Here is a 25,104-nt window from a genome sequence, read left to right on the forward strand (position 1 = left end):
ATTCAATGGCGAAATGCTCTAGATATCCAATGCATGAACTTCTCCACGTTTCTTTGTCCCGGATCCATTCAAGCACGGTTTCTTGTGTAGAAGGTTTGAGCTTCGAGAATGCTTCAAATATTGCAACCGTCATTCAACTCACTGCTCAAGTCATCTTGCACCTTAAGTTCGAGCTCATTTCATTAGGACGCCCTTTCGGGTTTTCATCCTAATCCTTTTTGTTTATCAAGACGCCCTTTTTCGGGTTTTCATCTTGATTTTTCTTCTTTTTTTTTTACTTTTTTGCTTTTTTTTGTTTTTTTGTTTTTTTTTTGTTTTTTGTTTTTTTGTTGTTTTTTTATTTTTTTTCTTTTTTTAGGCATAATATTTCTTTCACAGCATCTGAGTTCACTGGATTAGGTAATTCTTTCCCGTCCATCTCAGTGAGAATCAGAGCCCCTCCTGAGAATGCCCTCTTTAGAACGTATGGTCCTTCCCAATTTGGTGACCATTTTCCTTGAAAGTCCTTCTGTATCGGGAGAATCTTTCTCAGTACGAGCTCTCATTCGCGAAATTCTCTTGGCCGCACCTTTTTATCATGGGCCGTAATCATTCTCTTCTGGTACATCTGTCCATGACAAATTGCCTTCAAGCGTTTCCCTTCAATAAGGTTTACCTGATCATATCGAGCTCAAACCCACTCTGATTTCTCTAACCTTGTCTCCATCAAGACGCGCAGGGATGAGATCTCTACTTCGATAGGCAGAACGGCTTCCATTCCATAGACCAGAGAAAAATGAGTTACCCCCGTAGACGTCCGTACCGAGGTGCGATATGCGTACAAAGCGAATGGTAGTTTATCGTGCCAGTCTTTATATGTCTCAGTCATCTTCCCAATAATCCTCTTAATGTTCTTATTAGCGGCTTCTACTGCTCCGTTCATCTTTGGGCGATAGGGCGAAGAATTATGGTGTTTTATCTGGAATTGCTCACATACTTCTTTCATCATCTTGTTGTTCAAATTTAAAGCATTATCTGAAATGATTCTTTCAGGCAGACCATATCGACATATAATCTCCTTTTTAAGAACCTCTGATTGCAGCCTTTGTCACATTAGCAAACGAAGTGGCTTCTACCCATTTTGTGAAGTAGTCTATAACCACAAAGATGAATCGATGCCCATTGGAAGCTTTCGGGGAAATTGGCCCTATAACATCCATGCCCCACATAGAAAAAGGCCACGGAGAAGTCATGACATGAAGGGCGGACGAAGTGCATGAATTTTGTCGCCATAAATTTGACATTTGTGGCACTTTCGTGCGTAAGCAATGCAATCCCTTTCCATCGTCAGCCAATAATAACCAAGTCTCATAATCTGCCTGGCCATGGTGAAACCACTGGCATGAGTTCCACAAATTCCTTCATGAACCTCTTCAAGTATCTTTCTAGCTTCAACAGCGTCCACGCACCTCAGGAGCACTTGATCTTTTCCTCTTTTGTATGGAATATCCCCGTCAAGAACAAATCCAATCGCCATTCTTTTGTCATTCTCCAAGATGTCATGGAACCATGGTCGTCCATCTGACTCCTCCTCAATACTAAAGTAGTGTGCGGGTGTCTCATATATACTCATTTGGATGGGCATTATCTCAGTTTCTCTGTTTGCCTTGAACATCGAAGCCAAGGTGGCTAGGGCATCAGCCAGTTGGTTCTCCTCTCGTGGAAAGTAGTTAAAAGTCACTTTATAGAACTCCTTGATCAGCTCTGCAACGAGATCATGATATTTGACTAATTTTGGATCTCTCACTTCCCAATCTCCACGAATTTGATAAATGACTAATCTTTGAGTCCCCGTACCTCTAAAATTTTGATTTTTCTCTTGATAGCTGCACGAAGTCCCATGATGCAAGCCTCATATTCCGCTATATTATTTGTACAGAAGAAATTCAATCTAGCAGTAAGCGGGTAATGGTCCCCTTCAGGTGACACTAAGACTGCTCCTATCCCATCCCCCAATGCATTTGATGCACCATCAAAGCTCATCTTCCATGACTTTCCTTTTGATGACTCGCCATCTTTTTCTGAAATGCACATCAAATCTTCATCTGGGAACTCAAATCTCAAAGGCTCGTATTCCTCCATTGCTCGACTTGCCAAGAAGTCAGCTATTGCGCTTCCTTTTATCGACTTTTGGCTCACATATACAATGTCATACTCAGTCAATAGGATCTGCCATCTGGCCATTCTCCCTGAGAGTGCAGGTGACTCCATCATGTACTTTATTGGGTCCAGTTTTAAAATTAACCATGTCGTATGATACAGCATGTATTGCCTGAGCCTTCGAAATGTCCAAATCAATGCACAACAAAACTTCTCAATTGAAGGGTACTTTGCCTCATATTCTGTGAACTTCTTGCTGAGGTAGTAAATTGCCTTCTCTCTTTTCCCCGACTCATCATGTTGTCCCAGTACGCAACCCATTGAGTTTTCAAACACGGTCAGGTACAATATTAAGGGTTTTCCAGGGGTCGGCGGTATTAGCACAGGAGGATTAGATAGATACTGTTTTATCTTGTCGAAGGCCACTTGGCACTCCTCGTTCAATTCTCCCGGATTACGTTTTCGAAGGAGTCGAAAAATTGGGTCACACTGATTGGTAAGTTGAGCAATGAATCGAGCAATGTAATTTAATTTTCCTAAAAAACCTCTGACTTCCTTTTGTGTACGCGGGGGAGGCAATTCTTGTATAGCTTTTATCTTATCTGGATCAACCTCGATACCTCTTTCACTTACAATGAAACCTAGCAGTTTTCCTGAGGTAGCCCCAAATGTACATTTGGCCGGGTTAAGCTTCAACTGGAACTTTCTTAATCTTTCAAACAGCTTCCTAAGACTCCCAACATGCTCTCTTTCTTCCCGAGATTTGGCAATCATATCATCGACATAAACTTCTATTTCTTTGTGCATCATATCATGGAATAACGTCACCATGGCTCTCTGATATGTTGCCTCAGCATTCTTTAATCCGAACGGCATTACCTTGTAGCAGAAGGTTCCCCACATTGTTATGAATGTAGTTTTCTCCATGTCTTTGGGAGCCATCTTTATCTGATTATATCCTGAGAAACCATCCATGAAAGAAAACAAAGAATGCTTTGCCGTATTATCCACCAAAGTGTCGATGTGCGGTAAAGGAAAGTTATCCTTAGGGCTTGCTTGATTCAGATCACGATAATCCACGCACATTCGCACCTTGCCATCTTTCTTCGGCACTGGGACTATATTAGCTACCCATTCTGGATACTTTGAGACTTGTAGGAAGCCAGCATCAAATTGTTTCTTGACTTCTTCTTTTATCTTTAACAGCATTTCGGGTCTCATCCTTCTTAATTTCTGCTGAACGGGCTTGCATTCTGGTTTCAGTGGGAGCTTGTGAACCACAATATCCGTGTTCAATCCTGGCATATCCTGAAAAGACCAGGCAAACACATCCTTGTATTCATGGAGCAAGGCGATCAAATCTTGCCTTGTGTTTTCTGAAATGGAAGTCCCAATCTTCACTTCTTGTTTCTCTTCTTCACTCCCCAAGTTCACTACCTCAACAGATTCTTGATGGGGTAGGATTTGTTTCTCTTCTTGTTCCACCATTCTCAGTAAGTCAGGAGACGAGACACAATCTTCAACATTTTCGCCAGCTTCGAATTCTCCTAAACAAACAACCTTCTCAAAATTGATTTCAGGATTCATAACGGGATTATTCATGCCATTGATATCTGAACACCTGAAAGGTGAATGGAAAAAGGCTATAGAAGAGTATTGAGGTATTGTAATCAACACACAATGATATGAGATGATATGAGACATATGCCAGAAGAAGATATGAACAGAAGGAGTAGTCGCAAAGTTAATGCAAAGAATATGACAATATAAAACAAAATGCATCTTCATTAATGTTCATTGAAATGATAAAGAGCAAACATAAGCTCTTACAAAAGGAACCCTACTATTTAAGGACACACAAAATGAAGGGTTAACATTGAGTATTACTCTGAAGGGGACTTAAAAACTACAAGGAGGTCCTCAGCAGTCCAGTTGTTCAAAACATATCCTGGAGGACAAGGGCGTATCATTGAAGCATTCTTAATTTCATCACTCTCATTGTCAATAGCATTTAGGCTGATATTCTGAAGACCCATTTCAATCAATAATGTGACTTGCGGATTGTCCTGCCCTGGGTACATCACTCCTGCTGATGTAAATGTCCTTGACAAAGGAGGATACGCCAACGGCTCCCATTCCAAATCCTGGCCTGAAGCTCTTGCGATTCTTTTTTCTCGATCTTTCTGCAATTTTTTTCTTCTTTGATGTATATCTGGCTTAGACCCCAAACCGTATCGACCCTTGTGGTGTGTTGGTTTCAAAGCTCTAACCATCCCTTGTTGATATTTTCCCAAACCTTTCCTCGCCCGAGCTCTTTTTCCCACAGTCAGCTTAATTCCCATCTTGGTATTCCTTGACAGTTTGGGAATGGGGATCTTATTCCCTTCAGCAACAAATGCCGCATTAATAAATTCCAAGGAGCGAAAAGAACATTCTATAGCATCTTCGCTTACTTCGATGTAGGGTGTATCAGCAGAGATCGATGCAACGATGTCTTCTTCACCATCAATAATAATCAAGCGGCTATCCATGATGAACTTTTCTTTTTGATGGAGAGACGATGGAACCGCCCCAGCAGACTGGATCCAAGGTCTTCCTAAGAGGCAATTGTATGAAGGCGTGATGTCCATGACCTGGAACTCGATATCATATACACATAGCCCCACTTTTAAAGGAATTTCGATCTTTCCCATGACTTCTCACTGTGTCCCATCAAATGCCCTTACTACAGAATGACAAGGCCTCAGATAGGACATATCAACCGGCATCCTAGAAAGCGTGGTCAAAGGCATAACATTGAGTGCAGATCCATTGTCGATGAGCACATTTGGTAATATGTAACCTTTGTAATTGGTTGTGATGTACAATGCTTTTACGGAGCCCCTACCATTTGGTGGTATTTCGTCATCACTAAAAGAGATGAAATTATCTGCATTCAGATTGTTTGCCCACCTATCAAGTTTTTCCACAGATACATTGTTCACCACATAAGCTTGATTTAACACTTTTAGCAAGGCATTTCGATGTGGCACCGAGTTTAACAATAGAGACAGTACCGAGATTCGAGCTGGCTGCTTGTTTAATTGTTCTACAATGCTATATTCACTGTGCTTGATAAACTTTAAGAACTCATGTGCTTCCTCCTCATTCACAGCCTTTTTAACTTCTTGCCCAAGTTGTGTTTCAACATCATCCTCAACCTCATACATTGGTGCTTTTCCTTTTTGGCTCGGGCCAGCAACCTTCTTCTTTGATTCAACTGTCTCGGGAGAATAACACCTTCCGCTGCGAGTAAAATGTCCTACTCCGCTAACATCTTCATTCATCACTTTTGACTTTTCACCTTCAGGCACAACGATATTGACATCGTACTTCCACGGCACTGCCTTGTTGTCCTTGTAAGAGAAAGGAGCAGGTACTTCGATTATCAAACTTGGTTTCACTTCTCGACTAACCTCTTCCTTCTTCACCTCGTAATAAATCACCAAAGGTCTGTCGACGCTATAAGGGAGAACCATCGATTGATTATCAGAGGCACATATTTCTCCTTCTTCGGCCCTTTCCACACTATCAAGGACCTTGATCTCTTTGTTATCCATCATGTCCTGAAGTAATTTTCTAAATTCCTTGCAAGATTGGATATCATGCCCTTCGATGCCATGAAAATCACAGGAACTCTGATCTTTTTTACTTTCCTCCTTGAGAATCCTACTAGGCGGGCAGAGCAAGCCATTTTCAATCATCATCTCCCACACCTTCCGCAAAGGTGTCCTTACTTCGGCAACATGAACTTTGGCTCGCCAATTGTCTTCATTTGTCACCGCATTTACATTGCCACTAGTATGGTTAGGAAGAGGATTTCCCGTCACATTGCTAACACCATCGAATCGCAGAACACCAGCATCGATGAGACCTTGAACCCTCCTTTTAAAGGCAAGGTAGTTTTCTGTAGAATGCCCTTGATTTCCAGCGTGATACATGCAATTAGCGTTAGGATCATACCACTTCGAAAATGGAGGCTTCAGGGGTGCCATGTAATGCGGGGAAATTAATTGTTTTTCCAACAGCTTTGGGTATAACTCTCCATATGATACAGGAATTGGAGTAAACTGAGGTCTTTCAGGATTGGGTCTTGCTGGTCTTTGTTCATTTTTGGGTTGGCTTTGTGCAGGCATGGTGTTTGGCGGGAACACGGTGAATGGCCTTTGGTTATTCACAGCATAAACAGGGTAAGACGGAGGTGCCTGGTAGTAAGGACCTTGAGGAGGAAAGTAGAAGTTTGAAGGTGGGCGTAATGAGGTCGTGATTGGTAGTCTGAAATGGGAGTCAAATGGCTCTCGGTTCCAACCATATGGGCCTCTGCCTCATTTTTCTTTACAGGTACCGCCCTCTTCGAACTCTCGGGGCTTTCCATTCTCTCACTCTTGACGGCGTTTTCGATAAGTTCCCCAGATATTACAATATCCGCAAAGTCCTTTGTGGCGCTTCCTACCAATTTATCGTAAAATGGCGCTTTGAGAGTATTAATGAAGAGGACTGTTATCTCTGTCTTAGTTAACGGAGGCTCTACCTGAGCCGAGATATCCCTCCATCTTTGTGCATATTGCCGAAAAGTCTCTGTCGGCTTCTTTTCCATCATTTGTAAAGTTAGTCGATCAGGCACCATATCCGATACATGCCTATATTGCTCACAGAATGCTGAAGCCAAATCCTTCCATGATCAGATTCTCTCTCTACTGAGTTGATTATACCATCGAAGGGCTGAGCCAACCAAACTATCTTGAAAGCAATGCACCAACAATTTATTATCGTTTACATAACCAGTCATCTTTCGGCAAAACATGATCAGATGCGCCTTTGGACATCTTGTTCCGTCATACTTCTCAAAATCAGGTGCCTTAATTTTTGGGGGTAGGACCAAATCAGGTACCAAACTGAGCTCTTTGGCACTCAAAGCGAGAAAACTTCAGCCTTCTCGCTTTGATCCTCTCTTCCGGATCCTATACTTATCTGGCGTTATTGTCATCAATTCTCGGCCTTGCTACTTCTACAGATCATCTAGGTGCGGAACAATTGGATCTCAAGGATTAGCCCTGTGGTTCGATACAAACATTCCTTGTCCTAAATGAGCAGATGGAGCAGGATGTTGTTCCAGGCCTGTAGGTTCCCTTTGGGGGTATCCTCTTCGCATTGCGTGGACATGAGGTGGAGTAAATCCCGGGAGATAAAGTGGGTCTTGATTAACTCTTGACTGAGGCGGCTCTACGACATCAGGGCTCTGCATAGGTCCCTTTCCTTTGACCAAGGCCGTCATCATTTCCATCATTTTGGCCATTTGATCCCTTTGCTCTAGCGATTCCTCTCGAGATCTCACCATCAAATCTCTTGCCTCTTGCTGCGACTTGGCCAGTTGCTCCTGCAACTCTCTTTGGGTTCTTTCCATCCTTTCCATCCTTTCATTGAGTTCGGCATCCATAGTTCTAGCTCTTAAGCGCGTCCTATAGGAGTGACGTGATTCCAGACTCGTAGTGTGGTAGCTGTGGATTAGATGGTTTTAACCTTAGCGAATGATTAGGGAGATATGAGCATGTAATGAATGAATGAATAAATAATTAATGAATGTTAATCATGCGTAAATATGCAAAAATAGGTGTTGATTCAAAAATGGCCCCATACTTGGGCGTTTCATTTATGAAAAGAGTCCATTACAAAAAGTTTTGCCATATTAGTTTTACAGTTACACAAACTTCTTAGCCACATCGCCTTGCTTCTTTATACGTTCCAGGAACTCCGATATGCTTGATCTTTGGCTTGGAGGGTATTGGCAACTGAGAACTTCCGCTTCATCTGACAAATGTACTACATGCGCAATTACCTACAATTTCATTGATCAAGCTGCCGATATGCATATCCTTTTCTTGGAGGGCTCTTTCATAGGCGCGAACATCTCTGTCATGCTGACCATTCTTCTCTTCTTAAGCTCTCAAGAGGTCATCCAAATGTTGCTGATGAGCTTGCAGTGTACTTTCTAGACTTTGAATTTTTCCTTTTAGCTCTTGATGCTCAGACTGACTAGCCGTTAGTTCTGTAGTCACAGTTTCGTATTCAACGTTCTTCTTCCTCAACTCTATCATAGTACGTGCAGCTTTTTCTTCTTCTTTCTTCACCTTGGCTTTCCAGAATTCCATCCCACCTTTGATATTGCTTAATTCCTCCTTCCATTCTGCTGATGCTTTGCCCAATCCACTATTTCTTATAGTGCCCCTTAATTTCTTGTTTTCCAAATGAAGGTCCCTTAAATCCTTTCTCGTAACTTCAACCTCTTTTTGGACTTTTTCGGTTCTGGATGTTTCAATTTCGACATCAATCTTCAGCTGGTAGTTCTCCTCCTGGAGAGAACTAATATCTCGCAACAGTTTGGCTTTTTCACGTTCAAATTCATGTTTTGCAATTTCTAGCTCGGATGGAATTTTCTCTAAGAACGGATTCTTGCAAGCTTCATCAATCGATGGGGTTACTTGACTCTTCACTCGTCATTGCCTCCATAGGTCATAGTCTACAGTGATAGTATCAGCATAGAGAGCTAATTCCATTAGGTAGATTTACCTCCAAGAATTCACAGTATCTCAAACCTTTTTCATGTAACCCTCACCCATAAAGGCAAACTCCGATTGTGCCAATCCATCAGAATCGCTGTACAAACCGTCATGGGTTTAATTGTCTTTGAACCAACAATGGAGCATATCCAACTCCTCCCCATAATCCTAGTAAAGGCATCCAGTCTTGGTTTCCACACTTGTATAATAAGACAGAGGGACGAATCCAAGGTGCTCTCCAAGTTATATCTTCGACACGGAGGTTCTGAAAAACCGAGACCCAATGTTTTTCAGTGACATCCTTCGGCCAATCTTTTTCAAGGTGTGCTTCCAACGCGGCGAATGTCTTTGAAATCATGTGGAAAGGCGTGCGCTCCACCTTCCAAAAATGGCTAAAGATCCAAACATTCAGTAACTGAGCGCATCCGATAAAACGTCCTTCCCCTTTTCTCCTACAAGCATTTAGAGATCTAAAAGTCTCAGCCAAGATGGTTGGGACCGGGTTGACTCTTTGCCACAACTTTTCGAAGAAATCCACAACCGCAACTTCAATATGCCCAAGAACCTTCGGGAAGACGACCAGTCCGTAAACGGCCAAGGCAAATAAATCCACTCTTTTTGACACATCTGGATGATTCTGAACTAACTCCCACAGAGAAAACCATGGGACACAACTGACTTCATTCTTTTTCTTTATTTGTTTTTCAGCCCATGTATCAGTCATCCCCGTCAACTTCATTAGCTTTTTCTTGAAGGTCATTGGTTTAGGCTCCTTCACATATATCTTGTTGAGTTGCACATTATCGATGCGAAGCAAAGCGGCATACTCTTCTATGGTCGGAGTCATATCTTCCTGATTGAAAGTGAAACATTGATAGGCTGGGTCCCAGAATCGAACCATGGCTTGGATCAACTGCTCGTTCACATCGATTGCTATCAAGTGAGCTATATCCCCATACTTTTCAGTGAATATGCTTCTAGTATCTGAGTCCCACTGCTTCCAAATCCTAGTCAAGTCTTCGAGATCATTCTGACGAGCATTCAAAGTCACACGCTCAGGAAGATCAGAGGTGTATCCTTCTTTCAAACTGTCCCCTTTCACTTTTTGAGTTCTCAAAGACCAATCTCGGACTACAGCATTTTTCTCGGTTACTCGTGTAATTGACTCCTCCATCAGAAACCCGTTTTTGGCAACCAATATTTAACCAACACCTTCCTAATGAGATGTCTACGATGCATGATGAAAAATAAGATGAAAAACAAATAACCTTGGTTAAAGATCACAACAGATGTAAACAGAAGAAAGAAGAAAAAATAAATACTATGGAAAATTTAACGAATTAAGCTATTCAATCATGCGATTTGGAGGAACAGACCCACATTTTCTTTTTTTGCCCCAGCATGCTTTACAAAAACCTACCCCACATACTATCAGACAATCTACCCGACCCAATTTATTAAATAAACTCAATTCATTTGCAAATAAGTGTAAATGTGAAAGAAATAAAAGGTAAGAGGCGTTTCTCCTGTGTACTTATTTTGGTGACTATTCAACGGACAGAGGTTCGGCATGGCTCTAATTGGATGGCTCGTACGGTTCACTACATGTGGTTCTGGTTCTAGAAAGGTACTCGAATTGTCCATACTGTCACCTACTAAGGTAAGTACGGAGCCTCGGTTATCGCCCGTCATGGGCTTGCGAGTTCAATTCGAGGGATTACATTTACTTATGCCTATGCGGAGGGACGAGTTAACTCACGAAAGCATAAGTCATATGTAACCCGGAAGTATTTCACTAGCCTGTGCGGAGGGACGAGTTAACTCACGAAGGCGTAGCGTTTACTTCCACTTAAACGGACGGAGCCCGGGTAGAGAGCTCATGTTATGCAAGAATGCAAGTGCACGGTGTGTGGGGAGAAACTCACAAACCTTTTTATTTTTATTTTTACTAAAAAAAAAACTAAAACCATAAAACTTAAAGCTGAAAAAAACGCGAAAATAAAATAGGTTAGAAAAATATTAATTTCAAAACCAGATGCGGATGCATGATTTTTCAAAACAAAATTCAAGGATCACGATTAAAAATTAAATTGAACAAGAAGTTTTAAAAATTTTAACAACACGCGTTTAACACCAAACTCGACTCTCAAAAGTCCCCAGCGGAGTCGCCAGCTGTAGCGACCTAAAAATTTGGGGTACGGGCACTACTCGAAGTAATTATTGAAAATTTGAAAAACGGTGTTTCGATTTTATTTGCAAAAGGAGTCGCCACCGATCTTTTTTTTTTAGGTGTGATCGGACACCTAATAAATTCTCTTTTTAGAAGAAAAATTTATTTTTAAATTTTCCTAAAAAAGAGGTAATTTTAGGTCCGAGTGAAAATCCGAGAGAAAATTAGGGTTCGGAGTCGATTCTGCATAGGAAGGTATTAGCACCTCGCGACGCCCAAAATTGGTATATCGTTAAACGCGCGTTGTCTTAATTTTCAAAAATACGAGTTCAATTTAATATTTGCTCGTGATCCGATTGAAACATGAGAATTTTTTTTTGACACGAAGATTTTTGAAACAATTATTTTTTTTGAAAACACGAAAAATTCTTAAGAACACGAGAATTTTAGAGACACGAAAATTCTTAAAAACACGAAAATTTTGAAAACACAGAAGTTTTGTTTTAAAACACGGGAATTTCTGAAAACACGAAAATTTTTTAAATACCGAAATTTTGAAAACACGAGGATTTTTGAAAACACGAAGATTTTTAAAAACACGGAAATTTTTGAAAATACAAAAAATTTTTGAAACATGAAAATTTTTCTGAAAACTCGATTTTTTTTTAAACTCGAAATTTTTGAGCGGCAAAATTTTTTTTTTAAAATGTACCATATTTAACACGAATCGACGATATTCACCCCGACATGGCAATAAAATCGACGAATTAGTGTCAAACGATTCAAATTAATATTTAATCGTGATCCTATTAAAACACGAGAATTTTCTTTAAAAACGAGGATTTTTGAATATTTTCATTTTTTTTAAAAAAGGGCGTCCCGTATTTAACACGAGCCCCCGATATTCACCCAACATAGCGATGAATTCAACGGCTTGATGCTAAATCGGTTCGTTGCCTTATGCATTAAAATAGTTTTTTATTTTATTCTAAACATGCAAATAAAATTATACTAATATTTCTAAAAAACGATTTCAAAAATGCTGATTTAATTTAAATGAAACAATATTTAAAAAAATAAACTAAATTAAAAAGAATTAAAGAAATTACCAAAGCCCAAAGTTGTGGGCCTTTTTCCCTTTTTCTTTTTTTCTTTTTCTCTTTTTTTTTTCTTTGGGCGGTGGGCTGGGCTTTGCCGGACGATCTCTTGGGGTGGCGCTCTTGGGCCTCTCTTTTCTGCATGGGGCACAGGCTTTGGTGGTGGGAGTGGGCTTCTTGGATGAGGCTGGCTATGGCCTGCTTCTATTTTTTTCTGCTTTGATTATTTTTTGGCTGCTCTTTGGTTTTTTTTGGGGCTTCTCTTTGCTACTGTTGGGCCTGCTGGGCTGGTGGGTCGGGCGCGGGTTGGTCGGGCTGGATTCGGGTCGGGTCGGCCCGATTTAAAAAAAATTCTTTTTTCTTTTTTTCTTCTTCTTTTTTCTCTCTTTTTCTTCTTTTTTCTTTCTTTTTTTCCTTCTTCTTTGGGTCTCCCCCTAGCCCCACGCTACTGCACCGCCGCTAGCTGCAGCCACTGCCTGCTGTTGCCGTCGACTACGCCTTGTTGCCCGACAGTGCGACGGCCATAGTGTTGCACCTCCTCTTCTCCTTCTTCCCTTCTTTTTCTTTTGATTGTTGTGTTGTTTTTTCCTTTTCTTGCTTGTGGTTGATTGATTTATGTTGAAGGCGTTGTGATGGAGGAAGAAAAAAGGCGCATGCGATGATGGCGGGGTGGTGTGCGACGGTGGCGATGGCATTTGAAATTTCTTGTTGTTTGGATTTTTTAGTTTTCTCTGCACTTTTCTTTTTTCTTTGATTGCCAGAATGCCCCCTCTCTTTTGATTTTCCTTTTTTAAACTCTTCATTTTTTATCCTCTTTCTTTTTGTCTTGGTGGCAAGGAGGGCATCATGGCCTAGGCCATCTGCTTTGGAGTAGCTGGAGGTGAGGGAAGCACGCCTTCATTGGCGATTGGGGTCGACATGCCCGAAGGACCAAAATGTAGAAGGCATAAAACATTTGGGGTAAAAATATAATTTTAGGAAAATATAGGGCCAAAATGTAATTTCTAGAAAATTTAGGGGTCGAAGTGAAATTTTGAGAAAGTTTAGGGGTTGAAATGTAATTTTGAAAAGTTTAAGGGTTGAAATGTAATTTAGAAAAGTTTTGGGGCCAAAATGTAATTTATATTTTTTGTATTTTTTCAAAATTTCATTATGACTATTTTATTAATATTTAAAACAAAAATTTAAAATGGGCTAAAACAATTCCAAAATTAAATCTTAATGGGCCCGATCATTGGGCCCATACGAGATCAACCCGACCCAAAACCCTAATCGGGCAAAATTCAGTGATGACAGTTCGATCTTACCCTTTTAAGTGGGAGTGAGAAACTAGTCATTCGTGAGGTTTTCACCTCTTTGCAGGATAGTGGATCACTTTCGGGATACATCCGTACCTATATTTTCGTGAGATTTTCATCTCCGTGCAGCCATAAGGAAATGCATTTTCCTGAACTGAACTCGGTCCATATGAGCCTATAATGGGTGAGGATCGAGGAATCTGCTGGTTCGGGTACCTTTGCTTTAGAACCAAGCCATATGTAAAAGACCTTAGGAGCCCCCTAGGTAGAGCCACTCCAAACCCCCAGTAATCACCTGAATAGGTGCTCTATTTATTTCTTTCTTGCTTACTTTTACTTTGTACTAACCGTTTCGTTTTGTTTTGGTTATGATTGCATTGTATTTTCATCATGGAAAAGAGGTGTTGATTCACGTTCAGTTACTAAATAGAGAGCTTATCATGGAAAATGAGTTTCTTGATAAAGTAGGTGACAATACAGTCGTCTGAATATGGTCTGAGAAAACGTAACGAGGGAAGGGTGATAGTCTGATGAATGAGTACACGACTTCGCTTCGTTGCCTGAAGATTTAAGATGGCAAAGATTATTCGAGAGCCGCTGAACTTTCTTAAAGAGAAGCCAACGAGCATTACAAGGATTAGTGAGCAACGAGTCGCGGCCCGGATCAAGCAAAAAGGAGATAGAAGATACGCCCTTTTGAAGAGTCGTGAGATTTATCTTAACACTCGGATGAAGATGAGGATTGAATGTCTCCGCTTATGAGGGCAAAATCGTATATATATCCACTTTGTGTAAAGAGATTTGTTTTCTAGTAAAGTTGTTCTAATAGAATTGAACCAAGAACCAACGTCTCTTTTTTGCATTCATCTGTATTATATTTCATTGCATCATATGCATTAAACTTCACAAAAAGACCCTAATTAAATGAGGTTGTTTCGGTTAATCTGGAAACCAACAAGAGTCAACCAACCAAACATCCTTATGGTACCCGAGCAAAGTCAAGAAACGTGGACCAAAGATTGGAAAAACTTGAACAACTCCAAAGGGGGATGCAAGACCTACTACAGCTGCAAATGCAAGAGCGGTTAACCAAGATCCAACTAAATATGGTGGAAAATAAAGAGATGAAGCTCTGTGAAGAAGTTTTTTTTTAAAAAAAAAGGAAACGTTCACATCAATGCCATACAACAAAAAAATGGACCTTATTAGATATCTACCCTTATAAACTTGGGAGTGTTCTAAATAATCGAACTGCAGAAGAAATCCCTGTAGTATTTAGAGCTTACTTAGAGTAATGTTCAGAACACACTTGTTGCTTTCAGCCTAGAGGAAATAAGAACTTCTTTGTGAAATAGGCTCATATTTGAATCATTATTTTTAATGCATCTTCGTAATCATTTTTTAGCCAATATTCTTTCATTCTTTATAAGTAATCATTTTTTATTTTTTCATTCTTTTGGATTTTCTTCCAAATCATTCTTTTATTCATAACCATATTGTACAAATAATTATTCATAAATTCATACATTCTTCGTATATTCTTTTGTACCTACAATAGGTCCCTGAATATCAACGACATGAGTAACGCTGCTACAAACTCAGAATCTTCTTTTGAGCGAGACATGTGTTTAGAGAGATCTCATGACTTTAAAGATGACATAGATTGTAACCTATCTCTTTATTTGTTAAGGATGATAGAACAAGATGAAAAAATAGATCCTATCAAGGAACAGTGAGTCTAGGAGAAGAGACAAAGATTGGAGCTTAACTTACTATCGAAACAAAGCGAAACGTCATTCTAAGAATTCAAAGATGTTTTCGCATGATTATATCAAGATATGTCTGGCTTACTAAGACCTGTGGATGCTGTTAAGGCTAAAAGGTCCATAAGTGTGTTAGAAGGACATATACTAATAGTTTTATGATAGCCAAGTTAATCACGAGGTTTCAGTACTGCTGGTCCACCACGGAAGGAAATTACACCAGTTACGCCGTAAATACCAATTTGAGGAAGATAAAACCTATGTGCCCCCTCCATTTCTTCACAAATTTTCCATATGTGGGGCATGGATGTGATGGGGTCAATCTCGTCAAAAGCGTTTAGCCAATATCAATTCATCTTTGTGGTCTCCGACTACTTCACTAAGAGGGTGGAAATAGCTTCATATACGAATGTTATAAGGTCGAAGTCATTAAATTCCAATTAAAAAAGAAGAAGATTAGGCGCCGATAAATAATGCCAAAAAGGACAATGTCAAAAGTTTGTAGTCTGTTCAAAGATCAGACGCCATAGCCAGCCAAAAAAGAAAAAATAAAACAAGGATTGTGGGAAAGATGATCGAGACTTGTAAAGATTGGTATAAAAAAGTTACTATTTACCCTCTATGATTATCAAATGTCGGCCAGGACCTTTGTTGGGGCAACACTGATACATTGGTTTATGGAATGTTAAAAGCTATCTATCATGGTCAGATGATGCGAGCTTACGCCAAAGAGGTTCAACCTAGAGAATTCCACGAGGGGGACCTAATGTTGAAAAAGATCCTTCTTATACAAAAGGATTTTAAAGGAAAGTGGATGCCAAATTGGGAAGGACCTTATGTTGTAAAGAAGGTCTATTTTGGAGGAGCACTGATATTGACCGAGATGGATGCCAAAGACTTGCCTAATCTGGTGAATTCAAATTCAGTCAAAAAGTATTTTACCTGAAAAGGAATAAACCAAAGTGAAAACCCACAAAGGGCACATTAAGTCCTAAAAAAAAGAGAGAGAAGACTAAGGTGAAAATCTGCAAAAGGCGCTTTGAGTAAAAAAAAGAAGTAAAATAGAGAGGCCAAGGTGAAAACCTGAAAAGGGCGGCTCAAATTTTGACTAGAATGGGATATAAGGTGATTAGAGCAGCTTAAATTTTGATCAGATTGGGGCATGTCGTGATCTTGTTCTTCCTGAATCAACAGGAAAGTGTAGGTGACGTCTTGAGGCATTGACAAAGTCTTGTAGATCTCTTAAACACATGTCAAACTCAGAATGGTCTTTCAAATAGTTAGTATAGAGAAGTTTAAGCTACGATATCTAGGGTACCTAATCTTCATACTATTTATATTGAATTTGATGTCTTGGAATACTTCATTCTTTTTCAAGATACGTATTCCCAATCAATTTCTCTTTTATTCTTACTATCCTTGATAATTTATTCATTTCGAACTTTGCTCTTAATAAAATTTCATCTTGTCCATTGTGATAATTTTTTAATCTTAGCAAAATTTGTTATCCTGATTAATTTATTTGTTAGGAGCTTTGCTCTCAATAAAATTTCATCTTGTCCACTGTGATAATCTTTTTCAAGCATTTTCCGTTGAAATAAAGATTAATGAGCTGTTAATATTTAAGCAAAATGAGTTTTGCATATTACTCTGAAAGCTTCTAAATAATACAGGAACCTGAAACAAGACTATTGTTTGGAACACACCAAGTTTAAAGGTCGAAATGTCTAAAGAGGAAAAGTCTAAATTAAGACTATCCTTTCGGATTTTGTTGTCTAAACATGGATTGAACAAAATGACAAGATGTCGTGTTGGTGACAAAGCTCCAATGAACAAACAAGCAATGATCACCGAAGTGATAAGAAAAGGTTTTCTCGGAGAAGAAAATTTTACAATTGTGCATAAACATTTGGTACGATACCTCAGGAATGGTGCAAGACCAAAGAGATTCAGATCCTATATCCTTGATTTGTAGTGGGAGAGGGTTGAGAAAGAGCCAGATCTTATACTCAGTGGGAAGAAGATGGTTCAAATTTTATGTCCCAAAGGTATAATGGATTGAACCTTGAAGATTACAGAGGATTGAACCTTGAAGATTATAGTGGGGGCAATCCGATTAAGTAAGATATGAGCATTACCAGCCGAACAAGATAGCATTCTGACATATGGGTAATGAGGCCTTAATGAACAACGAGCAGTAACAACTCAAACATTAAGATATCATTTTCATGACATTTCGCATTCATGCATACATACCTGGCTAAGAAATTTTGATTCATTCTGATCATAAATTCTAATCACTAGGCATAAATAGGCCCATGAAATAGATTCTACAGGTTATGTTCCCTAGAACAGATTCGTGAAGCCACAAATCCTATACCACTAAAGTTGCGGTGGAATGGATTAAAGAAGATAGCAGATCTTGTCTTTCTGAACCGGCAGCAAAGCAGATCGAAGACACCAGCGTCGCCTCCCTGAGTTTGCAGCAGAGCAGACTAAAGATACCAGATCTTGTCCTCCTGTACTGGCAGCGAAACAGATCGAAGACACCAGCATCGCCTCCCTGAGTTTGCAGTGGAACAGACTGAAGATAGCAGATCTTATCTTCTTGTACTGGTAGCGAAGTAGATCGAAGACACCAGCCTCGCCTCTCTAAGTTTAGATTAGAGCAGACTGAATATAGCAGATCTTGTCTTCTTGTGTTGGCAGCGAAGCAGATCGAAGACACCAGCTTCGCCTCCCTGAGTTTGCAATGGAGCAGACTAAAAATAACAGATCTTGTCTTCCTGTACTGGCAGTGAAGCAGATCGAAAACACCAGCCTTGCCTCCTGAGTTTGCAGTAGAGTAGGTTAAAGATTGTAGATCCTGTCACCCTAAGCAGTAGTAAAGCAGATCGAAGACGGCGAATCTTATCTTCCCAAGGTAGTAAGGAAGCAGATTTAAGCCACTAATCCTATCTCCCCGAGCAGCAGTGGAGTAGGTTAAAGATTGTAGATCCTGTCTCCCTAAGCAGTAGTGGAGCAGATCAAAGACGGCGAATCTTATCTTTTCAAGGTAGTAGGGAAGCAGATTTAAGCCATTAGTCCTATCTCCCTGAGCAGCAGTGGAGTAGGTTGAAGATTGTAGATTTTATCTTCCTTTACTGGCAGTGAAGCAGATCGAAAAATGGTCATGTCTCCCTGAAGTTGCAGTGGAGTATATTGAAGACGGGTTACAAATCTTATCTCCTTGAAGTTACAGTGGAGCAGATGGAAGCCATAAACCTCATTTCCCTGAAGTTGCAGTAGGGCAGGTTGAAATTACGAGTCTTATTTCCTTGAAGTTATAGTGGAGCAGATTAAAATGATGGATCTTATCTCTCTAAAGTTGCAGTAGAACGGATCGCATCAGACTTTATTTTCTTAAAGTTGTAGTGTAGCATACTGAAGATAGCAGATCTTATCTCCCCGAAGTTGCAGTGGAGTAGACTGAAGATATCAAGCCTTATTTCTTTGAAGTTGCAGGAGAGCAAGTCACACCATAACAAAATCTTATTTCCCTGAAGTTACAGTAGAACAGGCTAAAACCACGAACCTTATCCCTTTGAAGTAGCTGCGAAGAAGATTGAAGCTACAAGTCAGATCTCTCTGAAGTGCAGTGAAGCAGATTGAAGTAACAAGACACAGTGGACTGGAATGAAGCTACTTGAAGAAAAGAAGAACCCAAAGAAGTCAAGATTTGGCGAGACCGGGAAAAATTGGTCTTTCTTAGTATTTATTTTGTTCTCATTACACGACAACTAGTAAAGAGGGGTAGCTGTATAGACCCAATTTTACCTGGGCCTAGTGCCAAAAATATTAACCCAAAATACTCCAACCTAACAAACTAAACTCAGTCCAATTACAAACTTAGCCCAGCAAAACCCAATACCCAAAATAAAACCCAAAACCCATTTACAAAAATAGGCCCAAACATGGCCCAAACCCAATGAAAACTAGGGTTTTAGAACCCTAGTCTCTGCCACCGCCCTAGCGCCGCACCCCCACTTGCTTCTGCTACTGGTATTCATCACGTCCCATCTGCACCTACTCCCTACCCTTTGTCACCTACCCACCGCCACTTGCCACCATCAAGTACCTATAAAGCAACCAAAGCAGTGATAGAAAGAATAGAAAAAAAAGAATACTTTTTGTATTTTTTAGGGGGGAGAATCGGTTTAAAAACTGATCTTTACATCTGTAAGGGGGCTTTCTTTTTTTTTTTCTTTTTTCCACAAACATTCAAGAAATTAAAAAAAAACAATTTTAAAGGTGATTCCTTTTACATTTTCCGATTGGCTTTTTCTCTCGGTCCATTTCTTCATTTTTTTTACATACAAAATAAATAGAAATAAAAGAGAAAGGAAAACATACCTGAATCGTCGTGTAAGTGTCATCGCCGAAGTCCTTCTTCGGGTCACCGAAAGTAGACAGGGAAGGCAGAGTTTAGGGTTTCTTCCTACGGCTCTAGGGTCATGAAAACTCAGTCTTCAGATGGCTCTTGAAGCAGGGTTTAAAAAAATTGACTTTTGGCCTTCTACCACCGCCCATAGTGGGGCAGATGGTGGCCCATTCGGCCGACAACAGGAGAGTTGAGAGGAGAGTTTCTTCCTCTGTAGTTTTTTTTCTAAAACCCTAAAAAATGATTTTTTTAAGAAAAAATTATTTTAAATAAAGGTTATCAAATGGCATCATTTTTTTATTAAGGGTCAGGGCCAAAACAGTGACCCGACCCTAGGGAGAGGATCTGCATGTTTTCTTAATAAGGGATATTTGCGCATGCGGTCCCTTTGCCTTTGCAACGCGTTGCAATTTGCCCATTTTTATTTCTTTCCTTTTATTTCAATTTAGCTGCATAATTTTATTTTTGTTTCATTTTAGTCCCACGTAAAGTGATGCTTTTTGAAGGGTGGGATATTTCCTTTTTGGTCCCCCTCCTTTCGCGCGCATCACAAATTAATCCTTTGCCTTATTTTATTTGTGATTTCTCCCCTGGGATTTTGTTTTATTTTCAACTTAGTCCCGTTCTTGTTATTATTATTATTAGTAAACTAATTAGTTTTATTATTATTATTGCATTTATTATTATTACTTACCTTATTATTATTATTATTATTATTATTATTATATTTTCACTTGCATTATCATAATTGTTATTCCGTCATCAATTTTTACCCAAATTCAAAAAAAGAAAATTTTGAAAATAAAGGTAATGCTCGGTATTTAGGATCTTCGAGAGGATTGAGCCCTAACGTATTGGATTCTAATTTTCTTCGTTGAATCTAAATAATCGAGAATACTCTTTAATCAAAACATAAATAAAAAGCTCATTATCGGGAATTCAATATGTTGTGTCCTAATGCATTGGATATGACACGTTGATTTCTCGAGATAAGAATTTTTCTAAAAAATAATAAAGGCAGTATTTTACATTTGGAAATTCAAAAAAGCGTGCCCTAATGTGATGGGTTTTGATTTCTCGTTTAGCCAAATAGCCAAATACCCTCGTAAAGTTTCAAAGTATGGGTTTTGGAAACCATAAGGTGATATTGGTTTTGAGAATTTAAAATATCGTATCCTAATGTGCTGGATGTGATATTCTTTTGGAACAAGAGAACCTTAAATTCCAACCCATATTGTTCGAAAGTTTTTAGGATCGTATTTTTAAAATTCTTCAAAATTTTCAATTTTTGACATTAAGACATTAACTAATCAACTAGGTACCAATTTTTGGGCGTTATGAGGGTGCTAATCTTTCCCCGTACGTAACCGACTCCCGAACCCATTTTTTTGAATTCCGTGGACCAAAGTCGTTGTTTTAATAAAATTAAATCATTTATTAAAAATAACCACTTTTTAAGGTGATCCGATCACACCTTATCAAAAAAGATTGGTGGCGACTCCCATATTCGTTTTCGTTTTCAAAATCCAAGTCGACCCCGTTTTGTCAAAAAAATGGTGTCAATAGGGATGATGTTAAAGCTGGGCTTTCATGCAAACTAGATGACTTTGATCATAAGATGTGTTACTTTTGTAACATACACAGTGGGCATCAATGGTGGCTGTAGTGATATTTTTGTGCCATCAAAAGGATTACAAGAGGGAGACCCACTTAGTCCTTATCTCTTTCTGCTATGTGTTGAAGGATTATTAGCAATTCTGATAGATGCTCAAGAGAACAATTTGATACAGAGGGTTGAAATAGGGAGAGGGCATATGACCATTAATCACTTTTTTTTTTTGCTGATGATAGCATCCTTTTTAGGGAAGCTACGAGAGGAGCAAATAATATTTATCAGGTGATATCAAAATATGAGAGAGCTTTTGGTCAACTGGTTAACTATGATAAGTCGTTGATATACTTCGAGGCTAATGTGGCAGAAGGGGATAGAAGCATCGTAAGTAGTACTTTGAGAGTTTGAGAGTCTTTGAACCCTGAAAAATATCTTGGCTTGCCTATGATGGTGGGGAGGAGCAAAAAGAGGACTTTCGTGTATTATGTGGATAGAATTCGTAGTAGATTGGACAATTGGAATCTGCGTTTCCTATCTATGGGTGGGAAAGAAATTTTTATTAAGGTTGTTTTGCAAGCTCTACCACTCTATGCAATGTAGTGTTTTCTATTCCCGAAAATTTTTTATTCTAAATTAGAAAATGTGCTTAATAACTTTCAGTGGAGAAATTTGAAAACGTTAAAAGGCATTCATTGGAGTTTTTAGAAATTTTTATGCCTGCCTAAGTCCGTTGGGGGCACAGGTTTTTGTGGTTTAGCCTTGTTTAATTTATCCTTATTAGCTAAACAATGCTGGCGGATTTGGTCCCAACCAGACTGTTTGTTAGCTAGAGTTTTAAAAGCACGATATTTTTCTCATACAAATTTCTTATCTATGGGTTTAGGTTCTTACCCTTCTGTTACCTAGAGAAACATAATGAGTGCACGAGGCTTGTTGGAGAAAGGCATGGTTTGGCGTATTGGTGATGGAGAGTCTGTGAATATCTGGAAAGATATGTGGATCCTAGGACCTAGCGATGGATAGATTTGATGTCAAGGAATTGATATAAAGTATATGACAATATCACAACTAATTTATCATGAAAATGGTACTTGGGATGATACAGTCATCTGGGAGATTGCAATGGAGAATCAAGTGCAAGCCATTCTGTCTATACCTCTGGCCAAGTCACCAACTCCTGATACTAAGATCTGAAGACTGGAAGGATCTGGTATGTAAATTATGAAGAGTGCTATAAGCTACTAGTACAAGGAAAGTCAGATTTACAACAAGCTTTGTCTAATCCTATGGCTCTCTCTGAAAAAGATTTCTTCTCAGAATTATGGGCACTACAACTTTCAGAGAAGATCAAAATTACAATGTGGAAGTTTTACAACAACTTTATGTTTGCGTATTCTAACCTAAATAAAAGCCATATTTTTTCTCATACTCTTTGCCCGTTGTACCATATAGATCTAGAATCTGTTGACCAACTGCTGCGATTTTGCCGAGTAATAAGCCAAACTTGGACTTCTTTATGACTCTCTATGCCCCCTATGTCGAAGCTTCATAATACAAGACTTGGTTAGTTGAGTTTTTCCCAATAGAAGATGGAAGAAGTAAAAAACTCATGACCATATTTGTTTGGACTATTTGGTTTGCAAGGAACAAGTTCTTTCATGAGGGTATGAGACAAACAATGTAAGAAATAATGGTGTTTATTCTAGGCTACTTGGTTGAAATAGAAGGCTTAGAATCAAAGAACCATCTAAACGGTCCCCTACATAGTCTAAATGGAGTCCACCAGATCCGGGCTTTATCAAAATTAATTTTGACTCAGCTTTTAATTTACAAGAAAATAAATGTATCTTAGGTGTTATTAGTAGAAATGAAAATAGACTAATCACGAGGGTGTGGACTTACCTTCATTTTAATATTGTCGACACTTTTGTTGCAGAAGCCCGAGCATGCAAGTAGGCGATTTGGTTTGCTCAGGAGATTGGCTTTTATCGCGTCCAGATTTAGGGAAACTTATTGACGATGATAAAAAATTTGCATGCAAATACAAATGATAGATCAGTCCTCATCCTGACTTAGCAGATATCAAACATAAGTTGGGGTTCTTTAAACAAATCACTTTTCATCATATTAGGAGAGAAGCAAACAACGCAGCTCATACCTTGGCTAAAAAGGGAGGCCAATTTTCTGAAGGAAAATTTTGGATTGAGGATGCACTAGAGGAAGTGGAACAGGTGGCGGCGATTGACAGATCAAATTGCTTCTCTTTGCATTAGTCTTCTTTGGCTTTAGTTCATCAAAAATCTTTAACTCTTTTGCTCCGATGTTATCACTAAAGCTTCGCTCTCCTCTGGGTATTGTTGATGGCTCCTTAAATTTCTGATTTTCGGAGAATGGAGGGTTGTAACTGGTTCTTGGTATGTTTTTGGGGGACATTTGTTTCTGACGTTCAGCTTTCTTTGTTGTTTTGTTTTATTTTCCTTTTCCTTGTTTTGGTTGCTATACATTTATTATGGTATGCTTTGTCATTATGGTTGTTGAATCCCGATGTAGGTGTGGATGGGACAAGTTTACTTTGTTTCCCCTATTTATTTTAATGCTAACTAATTTCTTTTTTAAAAAATATGTTATGAATATTTTATCTTTAAATGGATGTCCATCAAGATCAAGATAAATTTGATATACATTAGGATTTTAATGTTCATTAGAAGTAGATTTTATATCATATATACTTCTTATGTCTATAAGTATAGACTTTAAAGAAGCATTGTAATACAATTCTATTGATCAATAAAATGCACACTTCTCTTTTGCTCTCCTATTTGACTTTTTTTTTACTTTATGTATTTTTATTTCATAACATTTTATCAACACGATACTTTATAAAAAATGTAGGAAATGTGACCATATTGTAGTAAATATATAACTGTTTTCTATTTATTTGAATGATGAATAAATAAATAAAGTTAATTACACATTTCACTATTATGTCTTTTGTATTTTCTGTTTTTTATATTTTGCATGCATAGCGAAATTGTAACAAGAAAATATTAGCTCATTGATTGTCTAAAGTTCAAACTGAAGATAAGTGTCATTGTAAAGAATGTATACATTGCGAGAAAGACAACTTACTTCAGTAGATAATCAAATAAGTCCGTAATCCAGTAAAAGAATCGAAATGAGCATTTGATTCAAATACTGAGAAGGATTATTATGTCGTCTACAATTCCAATTGGGGAGATGGCTAGTCTTGGTTATCGGAGTAGTTGACTCTACAAGTAGACACATAGATGTTCATTAGTAGAATGATACATCAGACTGGACCCAAGATGAATTAATTCTGAATTCGTTTGTGAATTAATTCACTTGTAATGTTCATAGTGTGATTTACCTAAATCCTGAGTTAGTCACTGACCATGGGTATGCAACTCATGTGCTTTGATATAAGTAGCGGCTTATGCTCTAAAGATGATCGACCCCATAGCCAGTATGTTGAGTACATGATTTGTGTATAGCATGACTTTACTAGCAACAGTGGAATTCATAACTCAATTAAAGAGTTATATCCTCTCATTGACATTGTGTGGATTGATAAATATGGAATGTGGCAACGGGTTGCTTGTTCTCAAACGAGCAATTTATCACAATCATTTGTTGACATTGATCATATTAATCATTAAGAATACACAATGGTGACAATGAGATAAAATAGGATTGTATTGAGTAAACGAATTTAACTCAAAAGAATCAAGGATATCATATGAGGGTAACATACACATGACAGGGTCTTTGGACAAAGCAGTTGGATGAATATCTTTCGTAAAGAGTATGCAATAAAGAGTTTTCAATCATGGTACTTATTGTGAATTGACTCCATGATTAAGTAATTGCGAATTATTGGAACGGTGCTTCTGGACATAACTGCAATCACTAGAGCCTAATTGTATATGTCTGATTGGTCCCTTCGCTAGCTCAACAAAAGCTTGATCGGACTACATTTGAATCCAAAGTA

The 25,104-nt window shown here is 38.7% G+C and overlaps 2 protein-coding genes and 1 non-coding gene across 3 annotated transcripts; all 3 read right to left on the reverse strand.

Annotated features, from left to right (window-relative positions):
• Nucleotides 1-1,228: 1,228 nt before the first annotated feature.
• On the reverse strand, nt 1,229-7,615 carry LOC105800867 (uncharacterized). Its single transcript, XM_052623590.1, is given in 5 exon segments — nt 1,229-1,833; nt 1,836-3,760; nt 4,027-6,383; nt 6,488-7,073; nt 7,251-7,615. Coding segments are annotated over 5 exon segments (5,838 nt in total).
• Nucleotides 7,616-8,844: 1,229 nt separating this feature from the next.
• LOC128034753 (uncharacterized) lies at nt 8,845-9,909 on the reverse strand. The gene has a single exon (XM_052623591.1). It carries the CDS (start codon nt 9,907-9,909, stop codon nt 8,845-8,847), a length of 1,065 nt encoding a protein of 354 aa, XP_052479551.1.
• An 8,479-nt stretch (nt 9,910-18,388) lies between these two features.
• LOC105804444 (uncharacterized) lies at nt 18,389-23,584 on the reverse strand. Its single transcript, XR_008190831.1, has 4 exons — nt 23,254-23,584; nt 22,998-23,104; nt 19,456-22,639; nt 18,389-19,180 (listed from the first exon to the last, which is right to left on the reverse strand). It is a non-coding gene; the product is annotated as an uncharacterized LOC105804444 (transcript).
• Nucleotides 23,585-25,104: the final 1,520 nt, after the last annotated feature.

Source organism: Gossypium raimondii, chromosome 11, assembly GCF_025698545.1.
Source record: "Gossypium raimondii isolate GPD5lz chromosome 11, ASM2569854v1, whole genome shotgun sequence".
Classification (NCBI taxonomy): Eukaryota; Viridiplantae; Streptophyta; class Magnoliopsida; order Malvales; family Malvaceae; genus Gossypium; species Gossypium raimondii.